This window comes from Artibeus jamaicensis, unplaced genomic scaffold (assembly GCF_021234435.1).
Source record: "Artibeus jamaicensis isolate MK-2021 breed Jamaican fruit bat unplaced genomic scaffold, CSHL_Jam_final scaffold_3222, whole genome shotgun sequence".
NCBI classification, from domain to species: Eukaryota; Metazoa; Chordata; class Mammalia; order Chiroptera; family Phyllostomidae; genus Artibeus; species Artibeus jamaicensis.
The window spans coordinates 4,244,848-4,264,959 of NW_026522038.1; the positions used below are offsets into that span (position 1 = coordinate 4,244,848).

At 38.5% G+C, this 20,112-nt stretch overlaps 1 protein-coding gene across 1 annotated transcript in view; it reads right to left on the reverse strand.

Annotated features, from left to right (window-relative positions):
- COL25A1 (collagen type XXV alpha 1 chain) overlaps positions 1-20,112 on the reverse strand; it is a 472,627-nt gene that overhangs the window by 193,842 nt on the left and 258,673 nt on the right. Inside the window, exon 4 of the mRNA XM_053657029.1 lies at positions 19,097-19,104. Coding sequence (XP_053513004.1) covers positions 19,097-19,104 — 8 coding nt within the window. The remainder of the gene's footprint in view (positions 1-19,096; positions 19,105-20,112) is intronic.

Sequence of the window (20,112 nt, forward strand, 5' to 3'; positions counted from 1 at the left end):
ATTTTTCACTGATGTCAAAGGGCAGGTGTAGTGCAGTTCCAGGTTCCTTTAGCTCCTGTGTATATTCCCACAAGATCAATCTGTACGTAGTACCGTGGAAGCTGGTCCCCCTACTTGGACAGCCACATTGCGATTGTTGGCAAGAACTGCAGAAGGCAGTCCCAATCAGAAGACAAAGGTCAATTCAACCAAACCATGAATAAGATTTTAAATTTTTGAAGAAAACAATATATTTGAAACCTCTTTGCTTTGTGATCCTGGAGAGTAGAGTTTAACTTCCTTTTTTTCCTGCTGTAGAAATTTCCCAGATTTCTAAATTCTTTTTTATTGTTTCCCTTTCATAAAGAGCCCACAATAGGTTAAGAATAAGATATATTCAACCCATTTAACAACACTGTAGAATCAGTTTAATTCTAGCCTTTATATAAAAAAAACCCCACATAATTTGTTTTTGCAGCAGTACCCTTTTCAATAAATGCACACATTATTCAATCTTATATAATTTCCAAAAGAGCATTAAAATCAAAGTTTATAAATAATGCTAAATTACTTAAATATTTTAATTCAATTCAATAACCCTGGTAAATAACCCTGCAAAGTCATTCTTAATTCTACTTACATTTAAACTAGGGTAAAAATAAACAATTAAAGATTAACAAAGTTTTGAGCTTTAAGTCAAGTAATTAAAGGATAACAGTAGTTAAAAATAGGAAATGGATTTCCTTTATGGTTCTATTCTATTTCCTCATCACACAAGTATTTAAAAAACAAAAATGTAAAATTTTATGGCAGATTGAAATGCAAAAGACATATTTACCTAAAAGTCCTCATTTCTTTTAAGAAACAAACTCCATGTGCAGGAAAAGAATGCACATGGCCAAGTCATCCCGAGCGTCACTCAAGAAAACACACTTGATGTGGTTTTTTGCCATGATGATGAGAACACAATAAACTGTGAAAAATGTCATTTCTGAAAAATTTGTTGGCTATAGTTCAGCGAGAGACAAATCTTTGTAACAGATGTGACATGTCGACTTTGATGAATTGAACATTTTAAAACATGAAGTATTTTAAGAATATTCCCTTAGAAATAAATTAATTTAGATAAAGCATACTCTATACCATTATTCATATGTCCATTCTCATCATTATAGAAGAGTTCTATGTCAGTGTGGCAATGTCTTCTTCAAATTCCTGTTTGGGCTCCACTTTTGGTTCATTAATTTAAAAAACAAAAAGAAAACCTGAACTCAATCTCTGATGTTCCCAAGCAACTATAATTCTATACTTTTTGAACTTCATGTACTTTGAAGCTTTCTATGATTTGAAGATAAAATCTCAGGAAAAGATCTTAAAAATAATTTTGTTTTCTACCTAGGAGAAAAGTTTGAGCTACAAGACATTCTGACTGAAGAGTCAACATCTTGGTCAACCGTGGCAGATGCATCAGTTCTAAATTGTTAGAAATGACAATCCTTCAAATGCCAATATTAGAACTTAGTGCACCCTCATGGGGCTTTTAGTACCACATAACATCTATAAGGTCTGTCCAGAAAAATTCCAGCCATTGTTAATATAATGAGAATGGTTTGTGCAACATCAAGGTAACCTGGCAGCCAAGGAGAGTGGACTGGAATGTGCATGTGTGAGCAATGACAACTTCACTGTACTAGTCAGTGGGGGTGGTAGATGCCATTGAGTGAGCATGTGTGCTGTGTGGCCACTGCATTCAAAATGGTGAGCAAGTATAGCAATTACTCTGCATCAGATTTTGCATTAAGCTTGAACATTCTTCCATGGAAACTATTCAGATGATTCAGAAGGCCACAGCTATGGACAACTGGTGATTGTCAGGTTCATCATGACAACACATCCACTCATGCATCATGCCTGGTGCAGAGCTTTTTGGTGAAACGTCATATCACCCAGGTGATTCAGTCCCGCTACAGCCCAGATCTGGCACCCTGCAACTTCTGGCTTTTCCTAAAGCTAAAATCACCTTTAAAAGGGAAGAGATTTCAGACTGTCAATGAGATTCTGGAAAATACAACAGGGCAGATGGTGACAATTGGGAGAACTGTGTGAGGTCCCAAGGTGCCTACTTTGAAGGGGACTGAGGTGTCATTGTCCTGTGTACAATGTTTCTTGTATCTTGTATCTTCTTCAATAAATGTCTCTTTTTCATAGTACATAGCTGGATACTTTCTGGAAAGACCTCATATATTTGGGTGTTAGACAAGGTGCTACTTTTATATATAAGTACATATATTTATGTTACTGGGCTTCATATGATGCCTTCAATGGATAAGGCCAAATAATATTTACCTAATTTTGGTTATAGTTTAAAAGAAAGAATTTTGAAGATTATAGTTTAATAACACTATTTAGATACCATTCTTCATATGCTAATGTATTTAAAAGGCTAGCCCACACAGAATGAGAGAAAGTAAGAACAAATATGTAACGAGAGATGTCTACTTCTGAGAGATACATCATATTGATTTTAATAGTAACCCACCTGCTGAGCTACTGTCACGGAGCAAAAGTAAGATATAGCAAGGAAATGTTTCACACTTGAAGTGTGGCTGATTTCCAGTCCCCAGACTAAAAATATTCCAATATAAACCATCCCTTTTTATCAAAACTCTCCCAAAAGAAATGTTTATTATGTATGGAGTCTAATTTACTGACATTATGATAAGAGTTTTATAAATCACTGAAAGAAGTTTACATCTTTGTAATCACTGTATTTTAGGGCAAGAGACTTAGTTCCTACTACTGCAGACAGAGAAGGCAGATCGATTTTCAGTAATAATTTCATAAATGAAAGCTTTCTATTTAATTTACTTTTAACAGAACACAAGCCTAGAAAGTGATTGAGGTGCTTTCGTTATTAGAGGTACTGGAAAGTTCTAGGAATGAATAGGAACAAAAGAAACTGCCTACTCTTCAATGACACTTTTAATGACAAAATAAAAGCTTCCCCTGCTGACAATAATTACTAGGAGGAGGTTTCCCAACCCAGACTCGTTTGCCTTGTGGTTTTGATTATTTATATGCACAGTATACACATGCACGTAGGAAACTTCCTATTATATGGAATATGCAATTTCTATAGTGAGTTTCTTACAAATCATGATATTTGATACAAGGTCAAGCAACTTTTCTTTTCATTTTGTTCAAAATGTTCCAACAATCTGAAATTGCCATCACTTTGTTTATGCTCTGCAGTCTCTCCTCCTAAACTCTGCTAACATCACCAAACTAAAGATACAATAGAAAATTTTTTCTCCCTCCAAACAGGGTAGTTAATGCCTATGGGAAAATAACACTCTTAACAAATATAACCCAGGGGATCTAGTCAGGCAAAGGAGTAAATCCTCATCTTTCAAACTGGCCAACAATACAAGAATTCAAAAATAGTTTCTTTTCAACTCATGCCATATAACATACAAAATAAGTTTGTATGTAATTGCAGTGCCGGATCAACTTCCCAGACGGACACGAAGAATCAGTGATTAGAGGCTTAACTTTAATATGCAAAGTAGAGAGTCGGGTGGACGTGGAGAGGGGCACTGGCATAAATAACCCCTACAAGTGGAAGTGGAATTTCGGGTCGTTTCCTGTCTGAGGATATGTAGGGCACATTGGATAATGGTCCGAGTACCTGAAAGGAAGCCACAGGCTGATTAGTTCCACTCCACAGGATGGATATTAAAAACCTGTTCTTATTCTTCACCATTGATTAGAAATCTAAATGGAAGGCTACATATGGTGAAAGATATATACATTCAGCCATTATAACCGAAGGGCGATAAATTATCCAGGGTGCCTGCAGAGAACTCTCTAATCCACTCTTTCAGCTCTCACTCTCACCTGTGAAAAAGCCTGAAACTGTATGCCAATTGGTTGTTAATGATGTGCTCTGGAAGGGAACAAGTTGAAATTGCTCCCCAAACTGCAAATCGGGAGACAAAGTACGTGTGTCTACTACTGTTGAATGAAATTATATATCAGAACAAAGGCCTGTGTCTGCAGCACAGACCGAGTGTGCCTTCCCGTGTCCGCTCACGACACAGCGCTCGGGAGCACTTATATTTTTATTCCCAGAAGAATTTCCTAACATCGATGTAGGGAAGGCAAGCCTCCGAAAGGAAGTTTGTGATATGAAATTTAAAATAATTGCTCTTAAATGTGTACTTTCCAGATTGGGTTTCTACTGCGCCTGCCAAGCATCCTCCTTCCTTTTCTGTGAGTTAGCTGCACAAATATGGATTTCATTTGTTTATTAATAGAAGGAAGTGGTGATTCAGCCACTCTGTACAGATGCCCCAGTTTTCCTATCGCTACTCTCCCTCCACAAAAGACTGTAAGATATGACAGTTCAAAACTAGGAGCAAGGGAGAGTGCGGTGGGGCTGTGATGAGGAAGAGCAAGCCCCTCACCCCTCTGGTTTGGTTTGTGGCCCAGCCCTTGGGTCTCCGACTGGACCTCACCTCCGGCTCCAGCCAGCCCCAGCTGCTCCATTTTTGCTTTTCTCCTGAAAGTCGGTGTGGGCTCTGGGCAGCAGAAATGCTGTTACTAAATGCTTTCTTTTACATAGGTTCTAAATTTTTCCTCAAGTGTTTTTCATCTCAACTTTGGCAAGTAGGAGGGACTCTCTTGCAGCCTTTCTCTAAAAAGTCTGCAGGTCTGTGTTTATTTGCAGGGGAAAGATCAAATGTAAACTTTCTAGAGCTCAGCGATGCCCATATGCACTTAGGAGACACACACCCCACATGTGTTACTCCCCTTCTCTGGGCCCCATTCACAGTGAATGAAATAGAGCAGTACCATCAGCCCTACATACTTCACAGGGTTGCGGCATCAAATGATCTGGATAAAAGGGCTTTGATCTCTAACTTCCAATTAAATGTACTGCATAATTAATAGCAAAGAATGCTATTTATTCAAGTGAAAAATGTATATTTACACATCACAGTCGAAGTTATATCACTAAGCACATGGAATATGGAAGCTCAATCAAGAAACGGGTTGAAGAAGGAAGGAGGGAGGATTTCCAGAGAAAGGAGAAGACAGCAACAAAGGACGAGCTGTCCTTTTTGGAGAACCCTGACTAATACAAACACCAAGGTCCTTTTTATCAGAAAATCTTGTGGCTCCTTCTCAGTCTTGATCTGTTTGCCATTTTGCAAGAATATCCACACTCTAATCATGCCAGCAATAGAGTTAGAGAAAATATAGCCCCAAGTGATCTTTCAGGTCACAATGAGAAGAATTTTATATCTTTCAAAGTCAATAAATATCTCCACTTAGATAATCTCCACCAATAACTTAAAAATACTCAACACTGAAATCTCTGTCCCCCACAAAAGGCATCTTTTTCATTTTTTAAATTGCTGCTCCTACAGTGCCCTATGCTGTTTCACTTCTCTGGCGTATTCCTGATATACATTCTGCAATATAAATCCTCGAACTCTTCCTTGGTCACTTCCTCAGATGAAGTCCACCCTATGCTTGCTCTCGACCCAACTCAGACTATCTTCAGTTGCTTCCAGAAGCTTTCCTGAAAAGTACTCTCAGACCAATCAGTTTAAATAAGCTTCCATTTATTGCTTACTAATTGCCTTTAGCTTTTTTCCTCTTAGAATGGAAACATTAAATCTGCTAAGCCTGGTATTCGAGACTCTCCATGAGGATTCTGAGCAGCCCTCCCATGATAACCTCCACTATTTCTGCCAGACCCCTGGACCTTTCCAGTGGCTTGTCACCACCTCTCGGACCACCCTCATCCTCTCCACTGACCCAGTTATTTCCTGTCTTTCAAATCTCAGCTCAGGTTCCAATCTTCCTAGCCGTTCATATGCTTAATAAAAACTTCCTCTTTCTGAACTAGTGTTCTATCTGGCTCATCCATTTGGCATTTAAGCCCAAAATGATTTGTATTATTAATAAATAGCAAACATAGGTGAAGGCTTATCTTCTCAACCAGATGAAAAGGTGTCTGACACAGACGACATTTTAAAAATAATTTAAGAAATGAGAGAAGAGAGGGAGGGAGAAACTAAACAGGAGACCTCCCTTTGTGCTTTTAAGCTGTGAGCGGCAACTTGGCACTGTGTGGCTATCTCCTCCATCCAACTGTTCTACGTCTTACTACACACCGTGGGAATAATTGGGAGAGATGTTTTAATAAATATGTTGTCCTGAGGGTACATGGGTTTTCCAGCTGCGGTTGATTTGTATTACACCCATTTTACCCACCCTAGTAAAGCAGCTGATAGGTATAAACCATAGTCAAAAAACAAAGCAATGTTAATTAATGTGCGGGGGGGGGGGGAGGGTGGTACTCTGAAAAGCAGCACCGAGGCCCTTTTGATTGGGAAACACGGTGGGTACTTTTCAGTCTTTATCCTAGCTGTCATTGCTGTGTCTGATGCTGTTTTACCAGGCTTTTCATTTTGAGACCTTTTCCTCTGTGAGTCCCACGGCAGGAGTATGTCTTAATTATCCTCCCACCTCTCCTTCCATCTCAGTCACCTTAAAGGGCTCCAATCTTTCCATCTATTTCTTAAATGATAAACTCTTCAGTTGGGGGTGCCTCATTTTCCTCAGCTGACAGCCTAACTGGCTTCAATCACTTCAACAACCAGCTATACTTTGTTCCTAAAGCTCTCGCTCCAGCTCAGACCTCTCCCCCAAGGGGGAGTACCAAACTAGATAACTGGATACTGGATGTTTCCAAATGGATGTCCCACACTCATTGAAAACTCCACAACTCCTCCTCAGGCCTCAACACCATTCCCTTCCCACAACTGCTCTTCCTTCTTTACTCTCTACCCCCAGGGCCTACACCATTATTCTCCAGAGCAGGAACTGAGAAGTACACTAAATTCTTCCTCTTTGTCACCCCTACACCTAAGTCACCCATTTCTGCCATTTCTACCTCATCAAATCCACCTGAATACATCCCATTCTCTACATTTCTCTAGGCCACTTATTTCTAAATAACTGCGACAATGCTCTACTGTCTCCCTCTCCCCTTTGTCCTCCTCCTGCCCCTTAGCAGGAGTTATCTTCCTGAAATGTTTGTCTCACCATGTCATGCCCTCTTTTTAAATCCTCTATACTTTTAGGATAATTACTTAACAAGGCACATAAGGTACTTCCTAGCCTTGTCCTACTCTGATTTCTGCTCTATTTACATCCTAATCTCCTCCTTGAACTTTATATTTCAACCCTATTTAACATACAGTTTCCCAAAATTCTTTTCCTATGTCTCAAACGCTTTGACAATGCTAGTCTCCCCGAAAACATTGCACCGTTTAGATGTTTCACTGTGGCAATGCCTTCCCTTATCCCAGGTCCAAAGGCACCCCTGACCCCTCCCATCTGAATACAGATTATTTACTCCTCTACTGTTCTCCCATCGTCCCTTTACACATCCGGAGCATACTTCTCACATAATATTGCTTTTTTTGTTGTTTAGTTCTCACTAGCCTCTAAGATTGTTGAAGGCATCAGCTATGTCTTATTTGCCCTTTTATCCTCATCAGTATAGCAGAGGGCATGGCACATATTAGGCACTCATTATGAGCTTGATGAATAAATTAGTGAATGAATGGGCACTGTATTTTAATAACTATAATATAAGAAGACTCTTCTGACACTATATCCTATGATTCCATCCTTTATTTATTTCCTTGACCATAGAGAAAGGTTTTACAATAAAATATTCTGTAGACATAAAAGCTAGAGATGTATATATTTTTTGAGACTGAAAATATTAGCAACTAAGAAAACAAGAGAAAGTTTTATTTAACCCTAAACAAATCTTAAGAAAACATGAGGACTTGTGAAAATAATAAGTGCATTAAAAATTTCATTCATGGTTCTCACTGGCAGTGCTACCCAGAAAACAGACCACCAAGCAACAAGAAGCAACTTGCATAAAACCACCCAGCAAACCACCCAGTATGCCAGCTGCAGAACCAGGATGAGCCTGGCTGGTCTGTCCACCCCAGCCCAGAGTGTACCATTATATCCCAAGTGACCTTGTCAGATCCGGTCCTGAGCCAAGACCTGATGCTACCTCTGTACTTGGTCTGCTCAGCCACACCCATGGGAAGGTTGCAGCCTCTGGCAGGCAGAGTATCAGTCCCCTGGCTCATGGGTACTGGTCTAGAAGGTGCTGGGCCTTATGGCATTAAAAGAGACCATTCCGTGTGGCATGGGCCCAGCTCCCACTCAAAGATGCACAGGACCCTTGCCCATGGATAGGTTCTCCTGTGGGGAATCAGGCCTGCAATGTACCTAGGCCACTTTGAGACTTGCTTTTGCTAAAACTCCCTCATCCTAAATTGAGGCCACAAGTGCTTACTGTAACTTCCTAATGTCTGTGCTAAACCTCCCCAGTATGGACAGTAACTGGTTCAACTACTTTTCCCTTTGTATTTACAAATATCCCTCTTCTGTGTTGTGATCAGTGATATCATCTCCTTTGTTTTCTGTAAAAGATAATCACCTAAAGCAAACCCATGCATAGTAAATGAGGACTGTCATGTAATATGCCCAGAAAAGCAATAAAAGCCATGGTCCCTGCAGCCTGTAATCATCAGTAGGGCCCTGGGAGGTTCAGGCTCATGCTCTGAGATTCATGGCCAGAATGGGTGGCAGCTGACCTCAGCTTCCAGGAAATGTCACTAGGGACATCAACATGGCATAACTAAGATAAGATGAAAAGTAACAAATAAAGCCAACAACTAAAGGTCATTTAATAACTAAATGAGGGAGGTCTTCTAGTCAAAATGGAGGAGTAGGTAAACACAGCAAGCTTCCTCACACAACCACATCAAACTGCAACTAAACTATAGAACAGCAATCACTCAGAATCATCAAAAATTGAGTTGAATGAAAGTACAACGTCTATGGAATTAAAGAAATGACATCCATCAAAACTGATAGGAGAGGCAGAGACACAGAATGAGCATGTGTGGTGAATAAAAATTCAGAAGGGCTATTTCGGGAGTGAGGAGTCCAGCCCTACACCGGGCCCAACAGCCTTGGGTTCCAGTGCCAGGTAGATAAGTCCCCATACTTCTAGATGCCAAAACCAGAGGGGACTGAATCAGTGGAAGAAACTTTTGGAGTCCCAAGCAGTTCCTCTTCAAGAAACCACACACAGGCTTGCTCAGACTCACTCCTTCTGAGTTTCAGCCCCAGGGCAGCAGCTTGACAAGCACCGGTGGCATATATGGAGGAAGTGAAGTGTCTGGCATCAAGGTGAGAGCTGCAGGACAGCCTTCTTCCAGACAGAAAGGTGGTCAGAAGCAATTGTCCCTTTTCTGAACCCTCCACCCACAAAGCCACAGAGCTGGCAGGCAGGTGTCATATCAGAGACTCCATCAACCTCACTAAAACTGTTTGCCTTACCATGGAGATCCCCTAAGAACCTGTCCCACCCAACTTACTGGCCCACCCAAGCTGTTAACAGAGACTTTTCCATAAGAATGGCTGGTCTTGGCTCATGCACCACAACTTCCTAAATCCTCTCCAATAAGCAACAGCCAGCCTGGACACCATACCTCTTACTAAGTGGCTTCAGGCCCAACACTAGCAGCAGCCAGATTAGGTTCACAGCTTGAATTTTCCTGGGAATCTCCAAGCTCAGCACAAGTAGCAGACATCACAGATTGCTTTCTAGTTCAGACAGGGTGGCCCTGGGCAGAACACAGGTGGTGGCTGACCATGGCCTGCACCACCCTGGAAACCCCAGGGTTAGCACACCCAGTGGACAGCTTCAGACCATGTCAGAGCACCACAACTCTGCCCTTGCACAGCTGAGCCTCCACGGAAGACAGAGTTTGATGGTCCGAGGTTACAACCAGTTTTTACAGCTGACGGGGCTGGGCAAATCCTTCCCACCCTGCCAATAGCAATCAAGGCTTAACTATAAGAGGAGGGTATATTCAGCCCACATGAAGGGCACACCTTGAGCACCCAGCTTAGGTGACAATGGAGGCTGTGCCACTGGACCCTACAGGACACCTACTATAGTAGGCCATGCTACCAAGACAGGAGTCATAGCATTTCTACCTAATACACAGAAACAAACTCAGAGAGGCTGCCAAACTGAGGAGACAAAAAACATGGCACAAATGAAAAAACAAATCAAAACTCCAGAGAAAGAACTAAACAAAATTAAACAATCTATCAGATGCAGAGTTCAAAACACTGGTTATAAGAATTCTCAAGGAGCTTAGTGAGGACCTCAACAGCACAAAAAAAGATCCAGTCAGAAATTAAAGATACAAAGAATAACTTACAGGAAAACAACAGTAGAGTAGATGAAGCTGAGAATTGAATCAATGATTTGTAACATAGGGAGGGAATCAAAAAAACAACCAATCAGAACAAAATGAAAAAAAAAGAATACAAAAAAATGAGGACAGTGTAAGCAGCCTATAGGACAACTTTAAGCTTTCCAACAGAAATCACATCATAGGGGTGCCAGAAGAAGAAGAGAAAGAGCAAAAAAATTGGAAAACTATTTGAAAAAATAATTAAAGAAAGCTTCTCTAATTTGGTGAAGGAAATAGACAGGCAAGTTCAGGAAGCACAGAGAGTCCCAAACAAGATGGATGCAAAGAGGCCCTCTCCAAGACACATCATAGTCAAAATGCCAAAGGTTAGAGGTAAAAAGAGAATCTTGAAAGTAGAAAGAGGAAAGAAATTATTTATCTATAAGGGAAGTTCTCATAAGACTGTCAGCTGATTTCTCAAAAGAAGTTTTGCAGGCTAGAAGGGACTGGCAAGAAATATTCAAGGTCAATGAAAAGCACAGACCTACATCCAAGTTTGCTCTACCTACCCAGCAAAGCTATCATTCAGATTTGAAGAGCATATAAAGAACTTCCCATACAAGAAAAAAACTGAAGGAATTAATCATCATCACCAAACTATTATTATATGAAATGTTAAAGGGACTTATATAAGAAAAAGAAGATAAGAATGATGAACAATAAAATGGCAATAAATACATATGTATCAACAACTGAATCTAAAAAACAAACTAAACAAACTAGAGAACAGAAACAGAATTATGGATACAGAAAGCATTTTTAGCGGTTGCCAGATGGAAGGCAGGTGTAAGGGAATGGGTGAAGAGATGAGGAGATTAAGAAGTACAAATAGGCAGTTACAGAATAACCATGGGGGTGTAAAGTACAGTATAGTAAATGTAGTACCCAAAGAACTTACATGCATGACTCATGGACATGAACAATGGTGTATGGATTGCTGGAGGGAATGGAGGTGTTGGGTGGAGGGGGGAAAAGGAGGAAAATTATATTTTATTGATTACGCTATTACAGTTGTAATAGCTATTACAACTGTAATAGCGTAATCAATAAAATATAATTCAAAAATAACTAAAGGAGGGATTTCTTTCTACATTATAGTACAGGGCCCAATTCAGAATAAACATAACACTTAGTTAACTTAGGCCAAATGTGGGCAAACTAGATGGTGTTCACTTGTCAGAAATTAAGCAGGATCCACTCTTTGTATAAGAGCAAACCATAGTGTTTTAAGTTGGTGGTTTGGAAGAACAGGGAGTTGAGGCCTCCTCTGCGATCACATGCTACAGAAGATTATCAAGTACTTAGCCATTCATGAAGAAACAATGATGTACCCTTAAATCACTCATTTGAACCTTGTTCATAATATTGCTTTTAACAAGTATCCAAACTAAAGTAACAGGATGTTACATTACAGCGGCTTTCCTGGCTATGGCTTGTTATTGCCTCATAAATACACAGAAGTCATATACTGATTACTTCCCTCATTTGTCCCATTAGTTATTCATAGGTCTGCACAGGCAAACAGCCCTAGTAATTCAGCATTGTGACCAAGTATTTGGTCACAACAAAGTCAAAACAGGGAGAGGGGACATGACACCCCACTTGCTTACAGGCTGGATCTTAGGAAGGTATGCAGGTAGCCGATCAGCAACCGAGAGCAAAGACTTTAAAACAGAGGGATTCCTTTTGAATAATTCTGACTACCTTGTGCTATCTGCTGTTTTTTTTTTATTTTAATTTTTTATGTAAAAAGAAACTCTTCTAGCTCTTATTTCACCTCCCAAGTATCTTTGGGGAAGAGAGGATTCATCCTTAAAATCTTACTTTTTGTTTTAATCATGTTTCCCACCATAAGAATGGCAGTTGCTCACTCTTCAAACCCATAAAAGTGACTCTAAGAGTCACTTTTTTCAAAAAAGTATTAGTAGAAATTAAGCTTTCACCTGAAACTGTTTGGGCATATGAAACAGGACAGATAACTGGAATTATTTCTAGTTGAAAGGTCACCCAGGACCCAATACAGGGTAATGAAATTTTTCAGTGGCCTGAGAAAATGAGAAGTAAGACAAGGCATTGCAGTGCCTGATGGTGCTTTAGGTTGTGGAAGTGCTTAAAGATAAAACACCTTCATTATCAATGAAGTTCAGTGAGCAGCAATCTAAGGCTCCAGCCTGGCATTAACACCCAATTCTTCTTACAAACCACTGCCAAATTTTATGTTGCTTTTTTAAAAAGAAATCTCTTCCTTTTTATTTCTTTCTCTGTTCAAAGTTTCTACTGATAATAACTATTACGAAGTTGTTCTTCTCTACATGTTACAATAAGACAGAAGTCACATTATTACCCTAGTGACATATCTGTGTACATCTCTCTGGGGATTTCTGGGTCTATTTCTTCAGGAATTATTTCCAGACAGGGCAGCAGATAGTGGCTGGGGACCAAATTTTTTTTTACTTTTCTTCTGAGCTCACAGCTACATTTCTTTCCTTTTCATGCTATTAGGTGTGAAAATGTGACTTGACTGTTGCTATAGAAATGTGGTCAGAAGTGATAAAACCATAAAATTTTGTACTTCTTCTGATCCTGCATTCTCTTTCCTTGTTTATGTTATCTGGTGGTTGTATGTCTATGCCCAGAGTAACCTTATAACATACATGCGAAAGAAGGACTCTACAGTCCAAGTCCCTGCGAGAAGCAGCGCCCCTCACCATGGGAAATAAATTTCTATCATGGTAAGCCACTAACATGTCAGAGGATGTCTGTTGGAGCAGCAAACATTACTGTAAAACAGAAGGTATCTAGAAACAGACCACAAGAAAAAACTGTTGCAAAGAAACATATTATCAACATTTTATATAACGGTTTCCTCCTCCTCTTCCTCCTCATCTTCTTCTCCTTCTTCTTTTTAGCTTAACACTCTAATTTCATTTTGTAGGGTCTTTACCCATTCTCTTTGCCCCTTGAGGAATTCTAAAGTTCTGCTTAATCTGGCATTGAATCTACATAAACAACATCAGAGTAAGCACTGAAGCAAATTGCCACCAAACACAGTTCCTTCTTCAAACATGGTAGCTTACACCACTCAAAGCAGAAGACATGAAAAGACACTGGGCAATCTATTCTGTGTAAGAATTATAGTTATATTCTCTTTTCCTACTGTTTGTTCCAGGAGACAAACTGGTGTGCAAGGTCCCAAAATGAGTTACACATCTGACAGCCTAAGGTCATTCTACTATAACTCCGTCTCCAAACAGCTTTTAAACACAAATTACAAATTAATTCTCCAGATCTGTTTTGTTTGTTTCTTTGGTTTGTTATGGTGACTACATTTGACTTTATATAGCTATACTGGTATTTTATAGCAATACTGCTTACTACAAGGTAAACAACAATACCCTATTATTACAGAAAAAATCATTTAAGGGGAGAAAAAGTTGGGACAACTGTAACAGCATAATGAATAAAATATATTTTCAAAAGCACATTCTTCAAGTGCAAATAAAAATAAAAATATTTTAATAATTAAGCAGGAATATAATAATGGAAGCAATTAAAGAAAAATTGTTGAAAAACATAATAATTTTATATTGCTTTCTTTTTTTAAAAAAGGATTTCATTTATTTATTTTTAGAGAGAAGGGAAGGGAGGGAGAAAGAGAGGGAGAGAAACACCAATTTGTGGTTGCCTTTTGTACGCCTCCTACTGAGGACCTGGCCTGCAACCCAGGCATGTGCCCTGCCTGGGAATCAAACCAGTGACTCTTTGGTTTGCAGGCCAATACTCAATCCACTGAGCCACATCAGCCAGGGCTACATTCTGTTTTCTTGACTCAAGACCCAAAGCTTATACCTCCACACAATTTACTTCTGTTAGATGAGAATTGGATGACTTAAAACTTTGTCTTGAATAACCGGCAACATGAAAAAGCACTTATAAGAGGCAAGATCTATAGACAACTAAGAAAAGCTTAAAATGAACTATATAGATAGTAGATAGTAGGATAAAATGCAATGAAAAAGATAGCTGCAGAGAGAACAGTAACACAATTAAAGCTTATGTGCCTGAAAAAAATCTTGTTTAAATGTAGGAGTGAATGAGCTTGGAAGAGAGATAGGCCTGGGTTCAAACTCTGGTTCTGCCTCCTGCTAAATGTGAGCCCATAGGAAACTACTTAACTTACCTCAGTTTCCTTCTGTGTAAAATAGGTGCAACAAATCTCTAGTTCACAGAGCTGGCGTGATAACTAGTGTGTAAAGTGATGTGGTAGGTAGTTACTATAAATTGTGGTTATTAGTATATCTGGAAAAGATTTCCCATTGACTTAAAAGTCATATTGTTTGTTTTAATATGAAGATAGCAGAGTTTCACATTTAAGAGTTCTATAAAGATTCCTTTTCCTAATTCATCTATCACATTGGCGGAAATACCATTGTAGGTTTAACTTGGCTAAGTCTGCTTCATTCATCTGTCGACAAGATTCAAATCCAGCTGACAGTTGTTGAAGCTGGATGGGACATAGCAGGCTGCTCCACGGCATTGCATTCACACCACCAAGGGTTTCTGCTACCAACAATGATATACCTCTGTCAGCCGAGCACAGTTATAAGGCTTGATAGACTGATATAAATAAAAAAGGCACTTGAAACTGGTCTTCTGACTCTTTTCTGGCTACAGTTACAAGACTTGTTTGATTCTGTTACCTGAGAATATTAGAATGGCTCTTCGTTTTTGGACAAAAGGATGAAAACACCACATCCCCTAATGACCCTAAAAGGAGTCAAAGTTCATGCAAAATTTGCTATATTTGAAAATCCTGCTGTCATTTTGCAAATTTGATCATGTTTTTTGCTTCTTATTGAAACATGATGCCCCTGCTGGTGTAGCTCAGTGGATTGAGCACTAGTCTGCAAACCAAAGGGTTGCTGGTTCAATTCCAGTAAAGGCACATGCCTGAGTTGCGGTCCAGGTCCCCAGTAGGGGGTACACAAGAGGCAACCACACATTGATGTTTCTCTCCCTCTCTTTCTCTCTCCCTTCCCCCTCTCTAAAAATAAATAAATAAAATCTTTAAAAAAACATGACTCTATTTTATCCAAAATAAAAGGTACCATTTCATGCCATTTGGAGTCAGGTAGCATAATGGTCAAAGAACTATTTCAGCAAACAGTTTTGATATCCAAGCTGGGTGCTCAAACCACTTGAATGGACTCCTTTAGAACAGTGATTTTCAACCTTTTTCATCTCATGGCACACATAAACTGATTACTAAAATTCTGTAGCACACCAAAAAATATATTTTTGCAGAGTTGACAAAAAAAGGGTGTAATTTTTATTAATTTACACTGAAAAGCTATAATTGTATTAGCTGTTGTCATTTTTTATTTGACAATCTAAAAGAAAAGAGGTCAGTGCCCATGAATAAGTGATCAGGTACTGCATGTTTTAAATATTCTTGGGGCACACCAGAGTGCCACTGCATACTGGTTGAAAATCACTCTTTTAGATCGGTTTTCTAATACATGTTACCTCTGTGAGTAAAAAATAGAAAAAAGCACCTGATATTAACATAAAATAGATTACATACATTATCATAAAAGTACTCCTTTGCAACTTTTTATAGCAGAGAAACTTGTAGCAATATCTTTTTGTCAAAATGGGTAAGGCTAAACAGTAAGATGAACAGCTTCCTAAAAAGTGAATTGATTTACATGATGTTTTATTTCAACTTTTATATTATAAATGATATCAATATGTAAGTTATACAAACTGACAAAAGAAGTGCTTTAGCCTCACATAATTTTAGTGTGATATAGCCAACTCCTCCAAACTGTATCAATGAAGATGTAAATGTAAGGTTCCTAAATTATATTTTATCATTAAGGTTTTTTTTTAAGTTATACTTGAAAGTATTACTTCAATGAAGAGGTAATGAAAAAGGCAATTTTTCTTTGCCTTTTTGAGAGGGTAATCAAAAATTGTGACTCTCAAAGACAAAGAAATCTGCCACTGTCCCTCAGGCCAACCAATGTACCATTTGTTTGTTTCTTTATTAGCAAATATCAGAGTGCCCTGATGCCATCTCTTGCACTATTGAGCACTGCTGAGAACAAATGACAAGAAAATACCCATCAGGACCAAGTTGTACTTCAGTATAAGCCACAGGACCACAAAATCTCAGGCTGGAAGGAAGTTGGGGGAGTTTACTTGATAGAGGTTCTGTGCCAAGAATTGCTCATCAGAAGCAAGACTAGCAAGACTAATTAATTTTTAAAACTACCTTTGTGCTTTACATTTAAGCCATTAAAATGGCAGCATAAACCTTGCTATTCTACCCAATTTTATTTGTAGAGATAAAATAAATAATTTTTTAAAACACAAAACTAGGGAAATAAAATTTTCTAAAACTAAAATTTCAAATTTCACTTTATGAAAAATAAGTGGAAAGAAAAATACACATAAAATTAAGTGATGCCTAAAATAAGAAGCTGCAAGTTACAGTTGTCAATAATTAGATATTGCATCTAAATAAATATAAAATTGATCAATCTATTTAATCATAATAAATGGCACTGTTTACTAATTTTTGTTCAGATGCAAGAAACAAAAGGGAAATATTTTATAAAGCCATTTAGTCTAAGCAAAGTTTGATGAAAAGCAAAAAAAAAAAGTATTTCCTTCCTTCTAAGAAAGAAATCATATATGGGGGGGGGTTAGGAATGGAAGGCTAAAGAGGATTTCATTACAAAGTATTTCACCCACAAAGGCCCCCACTATATGGGGTCCCAAATACTATGGCAAGAGTCCAAAGTATTAGCATTAGCAAGAGTCCAAAGTATTAGCAAAGACAGCATAATCAATATATATGTTTTCTTCTTTTCTGCAATCAATGTTTTTTCATTTTGTCAAATGGGAACAACTTGAATTACCTTTTAGTCAGTATGAGAACTCATTATTAAACTTTGTTTCTTGGATTTGATTCAATTTGCTAAACACAGTATAACTTCTTTAAAATGCAATTGAGATGAGGCAGCATTAATGCTTATCTACAGATCAGCTTGGTACATTTCTTGATCATACTTTTATTCATGTAATTACTTATATCAAGGACTATCATTTAACCCACGGCCTGCCAAACCTGTGTACCAACCAATGATCCATGTTAAAACACATTTATAATTCATAAGGAATTGGGATGATGTGGTAAACAGAAAACATTTCAAATCAGATATATCTAAGTGAATTTCAGCTTTGCAAACCCTTTCTGGCTGTGCAGTTTGGAACCTCAGTTTCCTCCCTAAACAATGAGATTGGTGACATCAAAGGGTGGCTGTGAGACAGACTGGAAGCAGTAAGCCTTCAGTGCCTAGAACATGGCCTGCCTGTTTGAAACTACAGGCTTCCAACATGTTAGTCCTCTGTTCTTTTTATATAATAACAGAAGGAAGAAAAATTGAGATCTTTAGATAGAAAACCCAAGATAGCCCCAAGAAAGTAAGAGAGATGTGGTTGCTAAATTCATGAAGGGCCAAAGAGGAAATACTAGAATCCTGAAAGTCACTGTAAGGCAGAAATGAGATTTAACTATCTCTTGGCCTGCTTAATACTTACATCCCCAAAGAGAGGCCTTGAACACTCTATTCTGGCTGTAATCTCCACAGTTTCCTCTGGGCAGTAGTGGTTTGTTTCGAGTTTTAAAGACAGAGGCTTAAATAAGAAGCCAAAGCACCAGGCTCCTAGGCCTGGGGTATGCCATCTGCCTAGCATTAAGCAAGAACTAGAAGTCAGTTACAGAAGCACAGTCACTTCCAACATGATTTATGCTCCATCCTTGAATGTGGCAGGAAGACTGCAAAAGATATTTAGAAGCCAATGCTTCCTCTGAATGAAGTAAACGAGTATAAGCTAAGCCCCTCTCCCTGGACCATGCTTGCCCTTCAGATAAGTTGCCAATGTGGAGTCTGTGAAACCTGAAGCAAAGTGGCTACTGGGGATGAGAAAATAGCTCAAGGCCGGTGATCATCACTACCATCAACATACAGCACACAGTACAAACACTGAGGTCAGACAGCAGATATCCAGGATATTACTCAAAAACACATCTAGCTCAAAGCTGACAAGATAATCTGTTCCTGTGGGTGCAAAGCAGACTGGAATGCTGCTGCTATGACCTACTCAAGGAAAGGAAAAAGAAAGTGCAACTCCCCAAGGGCTCCGTCTAGAGCTCTCCGTGCAGGCAAAACTCCAGCAGACTTCAAAGGGAGTGGCGCGTAAGGGGGAGTGCCGGACCAAGCCCACAGGGGGGTATCATTTCCATGATCATGTTGCCATCTACCTTCGGTGGACTGGCAAATGCAAATACTTCAGATGCAAGTTTAAACAGATGAAGAAAGAGGTGTGAAAGAGCTTGGAGATTTGCTTGGAAAAAAAAAACAACCATCCGAATTCCAGGAAAAGCATTTAATATTAGGAACTTCATAAGTTATTCCAACAGTCCCAAGAGAGTAATCAGTTCATGATGACATTAATAAAAGCTTTTTTTAGCTGACACATACTGCACTCCAACATATCACATGGCCACAAAATCGTGTACTTTAAAAATAATTTCCCAATGTGAAGTACTCTTGAAAGGGCAGTAACATTTCTCTAATTGAAATATAGACTGAGGTTTTATTCCAGTTTTAACATACGTGATCTTGATTAATGCAGAAGAGCCAAAATGCAGCAAAGGTACTTACAGGAGGACCTAGATGGTGAGGGGTGGGTGGAGAAGGCAAAAAAAAGGGAGAGACGAATTAGTGAATATGTGGAACATTAAATTAAATAAAAGATTAAATCATCATCGCAACCAACAGCACAATGCAAGGGACATAGAAGTCAGTGATTCTTAATCTTTTTTTTCAGAACACGAACACTTTGACACCATATTAGAAAAATACATTTACATCTATGTGCACACAAAACTTATCATTAAATTTCAAGAAATGTTCAGATTTCCTGAGGCTTGTTTATGAATTACTGAGATGTTCACGTATTTTAAGCAAAGACTGTCTAATTTATATACCTAAAAATGTAGATAAAATACGAATCAGTAGGATCTTTGGTCATTTATGGTAAACCAACTATAGAGCATTGATTTGTAAACTTTCTAAATTGGAAATAAGCTCATTATTCATTCTAAGAATGTTTTCATTCAATAGTATTGGCAATATATAGAAGAATAAGCCCTGATGTTTATGTAAGTATCTTTAAAACTATGTATTCTCATCAAAATACCAGCAAATTCTAAGAAAATTTCAACAGTTCACACACCATTTGTTCAATGAGAACATCAGTTCTGTGTAGCCAGAAAGTTGGGAATTAATTTTTATACTTTCTATAAGACACTGTATAAGCACAAAATTTTTACTTTTTTCCTCTTCAATTCTCTTTCTTCTGACACAAAGATCAATTCAGTGATTACTTGACTCCATTAATGTTTTGTCATTTCTTTTTCCTCAGAACAAATTTCTCAAGCATCCTCCTTCATGCAACTGCACTTTGTAAAGGGAATACCTACATGAGTTTCCAGTTACTTAAATTCAGTGAGGTTTAAAGATAAGTTTTGAGAGTACTCTTAAAGTAATTAAGCAGGCACACTACCCAAATTCTTGAATTTTCATAAACCCTTTCTACCTTGACATCTTTTTTTCGAAAGGAAGAGAAATGAGACCAAATAAAATCAATCTGTTCTCTGCTCTTTTTGAAAGACTAG